At 38.2% G+C, this 11,177-nt stretch overlaps 1 protein-coding gene across 1 annotated transcript in view; it reads left to right on the plus strand.

The window, feature by feature from the left end:
• GINM1 (glycoprotein integral membrane 1) overlaps positions 1–9,745 on the plus strand; it is a 15,004-nt gene extending 5,259 nt beyond the window's left edge. The window contains exons 2-8 of the mRNA XM_004673927.2: positions 720–779; positions 945–1,041; positions 4,895–5,037; positions 5,544–5,700; positions 6,257–6,387; positions 8,001–8,164; positions 9,119–9,745. Of these exons, the coding sequence (XP_004673984.1) occupies positions 720–779; positions 945–1,041; positions 4,895–5,037; positions 5,544–5,700; positions 6,257–6,387; positions 8,001–8,164; positions 9,119–9,230 (864 nt within the window). The 3' untranslated portion in view covers positions 9,231–9,745. The remainder of the gene's footprint in view (positions 1–719; positions 780–944; positions 1,042–4,894; positions 5,038–5,543; positions 5,701–6,256; positions 6,388–8,000; positions 8,165–9,118) is intronic.
• The last annotated feature ends 1,432 nt before the right edge of the window (positions 9,746–11,177 follow it).

An 11,177-nucleotide genomic window follows, 5' to 3' on the forward strand; every position in this document is an offset into this window, starting at 1 on the left:
GATTCACCAAAGACAGAGCAGGGAGCAAAACAGATGGATTTACTGAAATGGACAATGCTGAAATGCTGAGGGGAGCAGTAGGTGAGATAGGAGAGGTCTGTTGCGCCTTGTGGATCACCTCCCTGGCCAGGGATGGAACATGGTGCTGCAGTGGCTGATAGCTTCCAGTGCTGTGAGTTAACCCCTTGTGCCACCAGGGAGGCCCCTTTGTCAATAATTTTGAACTAAGGAAACAAGTCCCAAAAGACTACACACTATTCCCCACAGAAACAAAAAATTAAATAATCTGCTGTTTAGAGAGTCACAAATTATTTTTAAATAAAAGGTTATTTTCAAAAGTAAGAATCAACACAGAAGACAATATAGGAATTCCTTCTGAGGTAGCAGCAGTTTTCTAAGGTGGAGGTGATATTTTTAGTTTTTTATGTAGGTAGCAGATATGTGTGTTAATCTTTTATTTTAAAACTCCTATTTGCATCCTATAGCTCACAAATGTTATATTTTCATATCATAAGTGGAAAAGGCATATAGAGTATGAGAAATTGAAATTTTGAATAAGGGAATAAAAATGCTATAGAAATTAAAATGATTTTAAAATATTCTTTTAATGTTATAAGTGACTTACAATATATTTAATTTAGGTGAAAAGAAAAAAAACTGAGGCATTTTCAATTTGTGAAAAGCATACCTATTCATATTACATAATATTTGTTTTACAGGATGGCATTAGAATTAATGTAACTACCCTGAAAGATGATGGGGAGATAACAGAATTACAGGTTTGTCTCCTTTTGGTTATATCTTTAATAATTCACTTAGCTAAGTATTAATACAGCCTATTTTAATTTGACCTATACACCTAAGTCAGATAATGTATTTTGACATGAAGAGTTTGTCATCATGATAAAACACTGGAATTAATGTATATGCTGCTTTATTTCAAGGTTGTTCTTAACATAACCTATGAGAGTGGACAGGTATATGTAAATGACTTCCCTGTAAATAGTGGTGTAACCCGAATAAGCTGTCAGACTTTGATAGGTGAGTACTACACTAAATTATTTCCATAATTATTCTGTTTTTAATACTAAATTAGTAAGATATAATTCTTTGATGTTACTTCCATTTCAAGTTAATGATATATATCACTACTTGCGTATACAGTAACCCTGTTTAGAATCTGTTTTCTACTTTACATTGATTATTCCCGACATATTCACTTTTTTCTTGAGAGTCTGGCAGAGAGAACTGTGTTTCTGGTAGGGTGGTATCAGTGTAAGAATGTGTATAATCTCCATTATTTAGATTTGTCTTTTCTCCTTTCAATTTTGTTAATTCCTGCTTTATATATTTTGATGCAATATTACTCAATCAATGCAGGTTTAGAACTGTTACACTTCCTGGTAGAGTGGTTCTTTTATTTTTATAATCTATCCTTCTTTATTTCTATGACATTCTGTACTTTAAAATGGGCTTTATCTTTAAAATCACTGCTTTATGGCAGGGAGGGGAGACAGTGGGTTGTTACATGGTGTAACTTACCATTTTCTTTCAGTCTCTCTGGGTTGTTGTAATAAAGGTGGATCAATTATAAGCATCATGTATTTGCTTGGGTTTTTTTTTTTTTCTTTAATTGAGTCTGTCAATCTGTCTTTTAATTGGAATTTTAAGTTATTTGCATTAATGTAGTATCTGCTATATTTAGATTTAAATCTTCCATCTTAATTGCATCCTATTTTGTCCTACCAGTTCTGTGTTCTTTTTCTCTCCCTTTTTTGCCCTTTACTGAATGTCGGCTTATGTCTACGTTCGTCTTTCTAGGATCTTACTCGTAAGTCTGGGTATCTTTGTAACCTTAAACTGTTTTCTTCCCAGTGCTACTCCCCAAAGTTCTGTTTGGCTTCCCTGCCTCTTAAGCACTGTCTTATATTTAACTTGCCAGCCTTCCTGTTCATCTTCGAAATTGGCAAGTGCTTTGTGGGGTACTGGCTATTCTGGTCCTTCTCTCCAGATGTGGGTTTTGAGTATCTGTATGTATTTATTTCATATATCTGTAAAAGTTCCTTTGATAATGTATCCATTAGGAATTTGACTGGGAGTGTATTCTGGCCACTCTGTTATTTTAATTATCTTTCTAGTCATCCCAGTTGGTTGGACTAAGTTTGTTGCTGTTTGATAAGTGAAGCCTATGCCCATCTTATCAGTTACAAGAATCTTCAAAAACATTAAATACAACACAGCAAAAGTAATCTTTCTTTAATTCATTTAAGAAACTTTCTTCTTTGGTCGGTATGTTACCTACTGCTCTATAACAGCTTAACCTGTAACTTAGTATGACAGTGTTATCTATAGATTTTTATAGGTTGAGAATCTGGCTTAATTTAGCTGAGTCCTTTGGCTGTGCCTCTCTTGAAAGGATGTGGTTATCTCATATTCAGCTGGGAAAGACGTGGTTCCTAGCTCACTCATGTGGTTGACAGGCCTCAGTTGCCCATTAGATATCTACTAGAGACCAACCTCATTTCCTTGTTACTGGAACCTCATAGAGCATCTCACAACATGGCAGCAGGCTTTATGTGCAAGAGAACAAGAGAGGCCACCAGCAAGACAGACAGTGATTATCAAGTAAGAAGTCACAGTCTCTTATAAAAGAGACAGTCCACCACTTTTGCTGTGCAGGCACGGCTTGGCCATATTTTAGGTTTGGTTCTAGACTACCATACTATCATGATAAAGTGAGTCATGGGAATTTTGTGGTTTCCAAATATGTATCAAATTTACATTTATTCTGTACTGTAATATGTTAAATATGCATTAGCATTATGTCTAAAAAAACACTGCAAAAATCTTAGCTAAATACAACAGAGACACAAAGTGATTAAGTGCTATTGGGGGAAGGGCGCCGATGAGCCTGCTTGCTGCAGGGTTACTGAAACCCTCAGGTCGTAAAAAAACTGTAATATCTGTGCAGTGCAACAAAATGAGGCACAATAAAGCAAATGCTGTCTGTCCTCTCTTTGTTAGAAACAAGTCATTGGGTCCACACTTGGAGGGGGGCGGGTGTGGAGTTTTACAAATGCACGAAGACTAAGAAGCCACTGAAAGCCTGCCGTGCAGGATAAGTCGATATGAAGGGCTTTCGTTGTTTTTAATTTTACTGTGCAGCAGGGATACCAGATGGAGGCCCTGAGGTCACCACTTCCATGTATTTATACGACTGCATTTTCTACCTGTGGAATCTCCCGTGCTCTAGAGCAAGGGCCTTTGGACGTACAGATAGCCACCCAGGGGCCTTCTTCAGGGGAGGCTGCTGGGTAATGACAAGGAAAACCCTAAGTGGACCACAGGAGAGGGAGGGCTTGGGCGTTGTGAGGCAGAATAGAGAAAGGAGTGCTAAGCACCCCACCAGCCGCTGACAGAAGACCTGCCAGAGAAGTCGTGGGCGGCAGCTGAGGGCGTGGGCACTGCCCACCCGTGGCGGGAGCTGCGTCACAGTGAGGCTAGCAACATGCTGCAGTGGGGATGGCTTGAAGGGAGGAGCAAAGAAAGGGAGAGTATTAGGTAAATACTGCATCCCCAAGGGGATGGGAACTGGATCGAAACAGAGGATGGAAAGGCAAACCTAAAAGATACTTGGGAGCTGGGTGGCCTCAGGAAGCACCTGAGTGAATACAGAGGATGAGGATGACACAGTCAAACAACCGAGTGAGTTTTCTTGGGGCGTGGAGGAGAGTGGTCTTAACAAAAACAGGGAAGTCAAAGGGGAACAGTTTTGAGAAGACTCAAGTCAGCTTGAGCTAAAAGGGTTAGGTTACTTGGATATCAATAAAAGGCCTGTCAACTGTTTCAAAAATTAAAAATGTGGTTTGATTTATTAAGACTGGAGAGAGGCTCTGGCATCCGCACTGTTCCCCGAGTTGAGCTACATAGTTATGATTTAGAGCCATTAAACCAGGTACTTGGAAGTTATTGATAATTTGTGGTAATAGAGTTATAAGCCTGGTTGGAATTATTGCTTAATAAAAATAGAACAATAAACTCAACGCATACTGCTAAGGAAGTCAGCCTACTGGAAGAGACTGAGATACACTCTTAAGTAAACTACGCTGCAAGGAAGTTAAAGCAGGAAAAAAAAAGACATCTAAACAGCATTGTAGGGATATAGTAACTAGAACTATGTAAGAGGAGTTTGTTTTAAAAAAGCATGGTTGGGGACTGAACAGTAGTGAGCATAGTTTAAACATTGGATCTGGATTCTTTTTTGGCAAATAATTCTCATATGATATTTGAGGGAACAAAGACTGCTCCTCTTGATAGATGTTGATTTATCTTTTTCTGTAGCACTTTGCCCTAACAAAGTAGCCAGGAGATGGGGTGGTTCTGAGAGAGGAGCATGGCCAGTAGCTAATCCTTCCCATTGCCCATTAGCAGAGTACCCTCCCGCCTCTATGACAGTAACAAGTCACTTTTTGTGAAAGGATTGAGAAAAAACAGCATCCATGTCACTTGGGCAGCATTTTGTGAATGAATGAAACACGGGTGGATGCGCTTCCTTTGCTCTGTCATGGGACTGACTGTGTCTCTGGCCTGCTTTGCAAATAGTGACCGCACACTGCCTCCTTACCGACAGTCTATGCAAAAGAGCAGGAAGGATGTTGGTACTTGGGGCTTCCTACAAAATCTAAAGCTCACCAAGCAAACATTTTCCCATTTTCAGATGATATAAGCCATGTAATGATTTGTCAAATAAATAATTTGTTTATATAAATCTGAAACGTCATTGAGGTCAGAGATGAGGAAAGCCAAAGAAATTGATGTACAATTGTCTAGTTCCATGTAAATGTCATCAAAGTAATCAAGTTCTGTTTAAAGCTGTCACTACCTTTTTTTATAGTGAAGGATGAAAATCTGGAAAAGCTGGAGGAAAAAGAATATTTTGGAATTGTCATTGTAAGAATTTTAGTTCGTGAGTTTCCTGGTGCCAGTTTGAAACGAATTGTCATTCAAGAAGAGATAGTAGAGATTGATGGAAAACAAGTAAGACAGTATTCTTACTGAGAATTAAATTGTAAATATATGTGCTCTGTGTACCCATGTGTTCAATTATTACTTACTGCTGACTTGATAATAAAGGTTACCCTGATGTTGCTTAAGTATCCAGCCATTTAGAATTTTTTTGTTTCAGCATTTACTTGTCTAGATCTGATTTCTAATTTTTAAAAAACATCATATTCATACATGTTGATATCACTTTAAAATATCATGAAATAGAACAAGTAGAGGCTGAATTTGATTTAAAAGTTCTGCAATCATTTCCTTTCTAAGTAAATGAAATGGAACTAAGAGCAAACTTATAATAGTGAGTGCCAAGGTATGCAGGAATATGACTAAACTTGCAAGTTAAATACCTAAAAGTGGCCACAGGTAGTGGTAATAAAGAGTAACTGAGTAAATAGCCACATTTCAGTTACAGGGATTAGTCTTATGTTCTTATAGGATTGTGTTATTTAAAGTAAAGAATTAATTGTTTATTTTTTTTACAGGCTCAACAAAAGGATGTTACTGAAATTGACATTTTAGTTAAGAACCAGGGGATGCTCAGAAGTTCAAACTACACACTGCCTCTGGAAGAAAGCATGCTGTACTCAGTTTCCAGAGACAGTGACAATGTATTTACCCTTCCTAACCTCTCCAAAAAGGGTAATTAAAGACTATTATTTATTAAGGAAATATTTTCTTTAGTCGATAGTTTTTAAATCACAGTTAGAATTTGGAAGTAGGCTTTTTCACAGTGATTATAAGCTATACTACTTTATATGTGCATTTAGGAATCTCGAGTCTTAATGGGACATGCTGAGTGGTAACTGTAGTGACTCTCTGCTGTAATTATCTGCTCCTAATCTGGGTAATCTTTACCAGGTAAATAATATCATTCATTTAGAAAGACAAATACTTGCTTTTTCTACTGAAACAAAGAATTTTTAAAAATATGACTTTCTGTGTGACAGAATTAGAAAAGCTGTAGAAAAGCTTAGAGCTGCCTGTTTTTAGTTTTTTCCCAGTACTTAAGTCAGCGAACAATCAAGAAAGTAAAAACATGGAAAAAATAGAAGTAAATTATTCAAAAACATTTTTTTCTGTCATGGCAAAATAGTTGTTCTTACCATCCCAGCTGTCACTGGCATAACTTGTCTAGCTTAGCCCAAGTCGGGGTCTCCAGCCGCGTATCGGTGATTTGGCTCTTTCTTCTCTGTAGAAAGTGTCAGTTCACTGCAGACCACCAGCCAGTATCTTGTCAGGAACGTGGAGACCACTGTAGATGAAGACGCTTTACCTGGCAAATTACCAGAAACGCCTCTCAGAGCAGAGCCTCCATCTTCGTATAAGGTAAATCTACTGTCTGGGGTTATTTTTAAAGCATTCGTAACTGTGGTGAAAAATAATGAATTTAAAATAAGGTTGAACCATGAGGATTAGAATTTGGTACACTGTTAATAACAGACTTGTCACTGCTGCAGTGGGATGTTTTTAGGTATCCTACTTTCCAAGTTTCTTCTCCCAATGAGATGGACAGTGATTATCAAGGCACCGGGCCTCATTTGGACAAGGCCTGGCACTCTCAGGATCTTGCTGTTACACAGCACACTAGTTAATAGTATGTTTTCTGGAGAAAGCTCAGTTTAAACCCTGCTTTTGCCATGTACTGTTGGATGATCATGGGAGTTTCTAGCCTCTCTCACCTTAGTTTCTTGATCTGTACCTTGGGGCACCTGTAGTGCTTATTTCATGAGGCTTTAAATAAACTGGTATGGATGTCAATATGTGGTGGTACCGAGGAGATTGTCATGTTATCATAAATAACATTATACTGCTGAGTAGGACGACATTTGGGGTTCATAGAGTACCCTGATCTATCTGTGTATACTACTAGGGCCCTCATAGGCCTCCAGATAATTTCCATTTAATTATGTAAGGTCTATTATTAGTCTCAAAAGAGTCAAGAGATTATTCTTTGAAGACCCTGTTCACTGAAGGGTGGTATTGCTTATACCTCCACTACTCCATCTCCTCCTCATTTCCTCCAACCATAGGGTACACTTCTGGTTCATTTTTATAAAGTGAATTAGCCTAACCTCTTGTCAACAGCAATTATTTTTGCTTGACTTATAATTAATCAAGTATAAATAAATATAAAGGAGAGTAATATTTTTGTGCCTGTTATTGTCAGACTATAATTTTTAATTGAAAATAATTTTTATCAAGGTATAATTTTTTTTTTTAAAGATTTAATTTACTTATACAAGCAAAAGCTGGGGTATAGGCCAGGTGGGGGGGAATGAGAGGATTCACAGAAGTGGGGAACAGAACAGGCAGATCCACCTCTGCTAAGGAGAGCTATGGGTGAGACAGGAAAGGTCTGCTGTGCCATGTGAGTTAGCTCCCTGGATGGGGCTCAAACTCGTGCTGCAGTAGCTACTGACTGCTTTATATTTAATCCCTTGAGCCACTAGGGAGACCCTATTTTTATTTTTTTAAAGATTTATTTTATTTATAGAGGAATAGGGTATATACCAGAGGTGGGGGGTGAGAGAGCTGTGGTGAGAGGTCTCTGGTGAAAACAGACAGAGGAGCAGAACAGGTGGGTCTACCGAGATACACTGCTGAGGGGAGCAGTGGGTGAGACAGGAGAGGTCTGCTGTGCCAAGTCAGTTAGCTCCATGACTAGGGATCAAACTCACCTCCCAGTGGCTGCCTATAGCTTGATAGTGCTTAGACTTAACCCTTTGCGCCACCAGGAAGGCCCAAGGTATATGTTAAAATAAAATGAGCAAGCACACCCATTTAACAAACAGGCTAGATACATTTTGGCATGTGTGGACACCTGTGTAGCCTCCACCAGAATTGAGATAGTATTATCATCTTCCCCAAACCAGGACAGATGCTTAGAGTTCCTTAGAGAGCAAATGAGATTTGCACGTCTAAGGAGAGCTCTGCTTTAGGTGATGTGTCTGTGGGTGGAGCAGCTCAGGAGAGACCTGTGCCGGTCCTGGAGCAGCGTGTTCCCAGTGCTCTTCATGTTTCTGAACGTCGTGGTGGTTGGAGTTATAGGAGCATCTCTGGTAATAACCATCCTGAAGGTGCTTTTCCCTATCTGTGAATACAAGTAAGTATTTTTGAAACATTAGTATTTTCATTAATTGAAAAGTGAGTTGTATTTACTGTATAAAATGTAAAAATTAGAAAAGGAGAGAGAATATGCCTCCTTTTTTCCCTAGCCCACTGCCCAACTTTAGCAAAACTAAAAATATTTATGGGATACCTCTGATGATGAAGACACTTGCTGGAGGAGTCAAGTGTAACTAAGACAAGCTCTTCTGTCTGAGAAGTTAAAGTCTGTGAGAGAAAGAAAACATTTATGATGTAAATGTGATGTGTATAAGAGGTCAATAAAATAAAAGGACTTCACTACATCATCAGTTTAAGATGAAGTTAATTTTAGAACACTAACAGGACATACTGCTTGTAACAATAAGCAAAACAGGAAACGTCTGAACTATTTTTCAGTGAATAATGATACATGTTGTATCGGACACTGGGCAGCTTATGGAAGTATGCATGTGGAGATGAAAGAAGTCCAAAGTCTATTAGATGCTGGGAAAGAAATTGTATCACAGTATGATTCCATTTCAGTAAAACAGAAGCGGCCCCGTGCGGATACGCAACACAGACACAGAGAGCTTCCGCGGTGGGAATGAGGACAGCGGTGCAGAGAGGACATTCACTTTTCCCTTCTATCCAACTTGACTCTTTTTTAGCTATAAGTTATTTTATAACTTAAAAATGAATTTATTGTTAAGTGTTTATACAAGTTAATGCAGCTAGTCATTTCAGTGGTGTTAGCAGAAGTAAATCTCAATAGAACAGAATTGAGCACAGTTTTTGACTTGGCTAAATTATACTGTACTGGGTTGGCAAAATCAGAGGATTTATAGAAAAAAGACCCAATTTAAAATTTTCCTTTCCACAGCTGCATGTGGTCTTGGAAGCTGCTGTTTATCATTTAATTTTATGTCCCTATTGACAGAGGAAATGTTTAATTTTAATTTCTATATTTCAGAGGAATTCTCCAGTTGGATAAAGTGAACGTTATACCTGTGACAATGATCAACCTATATCCAGATGATCCTGAGAAAGCAGTAAAAAACCTTGAAGATAAAACATCTCTTTAAACCTCCATGTCAAACCATGGACTCTGAGTGGGTCTATACTCTAGAGAAATTGCTAAACTCGTAAAACTGCCAAAAACTTGACCTTTAAAGTGGCAAGTTAGAATTCATCTTATTTTTAACAGGGCTGCCTATTCAGATGATGAATTGTTAAGGAAATTTAAATGGAAGAAAAGACATATGAAGAAACTTTGAAATTACCAAAAAAGAAAAAAAAAAAAAAGGCAAGATGGAATGTTCTGTGCTGATACTTCCCTAGGTGCCTTTAAGGAAATTATATCCACTTAATGATATATGAGACTTTATGAAAAGCACTTTATGGAATTCTAATTTAAAAGCTCAAGAGTGTTAACACTTATTTTTTTATTCAGTAAAATGTGCCTTTATATTAAGTATGTGACGGTATAAATCACTGATGTGTATCATGATTTGATTATATCCTGTACGAAAACCACTCACCTTGAATGCATAGGATGTAAAAAATAGTGGATGTCCTCATTCTAAAATAAACTTTTTTGAGGAAAAAGTAGTCTTTTGGTATAAAAACTCTGCTCAGGTGAGAATTTAGCAACTCTTTTAGCTTGAAGTCAAGGCTAAAAAGGAGTCCATCCGTGCTGTGGAATTAAACGGGCCTCTGTGCTGGTGGTTCCAAGTGTGGAGCTGTTTGTCCTGCAGCAGTGTTTCATCTTACTTTTTTAAAACTCACCCAAATTGAAAAACTGCTTAAAGATTTTATTTATGCATTTTATTTATTATGCATTTGTATTTATTAATGCATACAAGAGCTAAGGTATAGGCCAGAGGTGCGGGAGGGTGAGAGGATTCACCAGAGACAGTGGGGAGCAGAACAGGCACACTTACTGAAACACACTGCTGAGAGGAGGTCTGCTGCGCCATGTGGGTCAGCTCCCTTGCTGGGGGTAGAACTTTGCTGTGGTGGCTGCCTCAGCAGGTAGTGCTAAGGCCACCCCTTATGCACCAGGGAGGCCCCAATTTGAGATATTTTACACATGAAACTACTTTATGTGATAAACTACTATTGTTGCAAAGATTTTTTTCATTACAACTCAATCATTTTAAACTCATTATCTGAAAGTAACAACTAGTTTTTTTTTTTTTAATTAAAAAGTTTATTTTTACATCATTTTTCACATTTAGTAACAACTAGTTTTTAAAACTACCTTGTATTTAGGCCTAACATGTTGTGAGGATGACAGGCAGTATAGAGTTAAGAAGTAATGTTTCATTTTGCTGTCTGTAATGAGGAATAACAGCCCTGTGCAATGTACCACTCTTCGTATTGTAGAATAGATATTATCATGTAATTTATAGCCTTATCTAATATCACTCAGCTAGTAACATTTTACTCCTTTATATCCTTAGAGATCAGAATTTTTGTTTTTATATTATGCTTCTTGAATTAACATTGGATTTACAACACTGCATTTTAGCGATACAGGTCCTCACCTCTTACAAATGTATCACACCACGCCCACCATGAAAGTCCCAATAATCAGGCCCTCCCTTGTGTGGGAGCTTGAAACACGGCACTGTGAAGTTACAGGCAGCCACTGTAGCAGAGTTCGATCCCTGGCAAGGAAGGTGACCCACATGGTGTGGCAGACCACTCCTGACCTACCTGCTGCTCCCCTCAGCAGTGTATTTTGGTCAATCTGTCTGATCTGTTCCACACTGTCTCCAGTGAACCCTACCCCTGCCCACCTATGGCCTATACCCAGTTCTTTTATGCCTAAATTCATCTTTTTTAAAAAAAAAAAAAGCCACAAGAGGCCTTTGCCATGGTTGAGAGATATTTTTAAATTTTTGTTGCTTTCCTTTCCTTCCAGAGTTCACTTTAAGCAGCCACGCTTTTGTGCTTATTTCCTCAGTGGAAGAACAGCAAAAACAAGCCCCAAAATAATAAAAGCCCCAGTTGTGTGTATGGCAGGG

Source organism: Condylura cristata, unplaced genomic scaffold (genome assembly GCF_000260355.1).
Source record: "Condylura cristata isolate star-nosed mole 26May11 unplaced genomic scaffold, ConCri1.0 scaffold00001, whole genome shotgun sequence".
NCBI classification, from domain to species: Eukaryota; Metazoa; Chordata; class Mammalia; order Eulipotyphla; family Talpidae; genus Condylura; species Condylura cristata.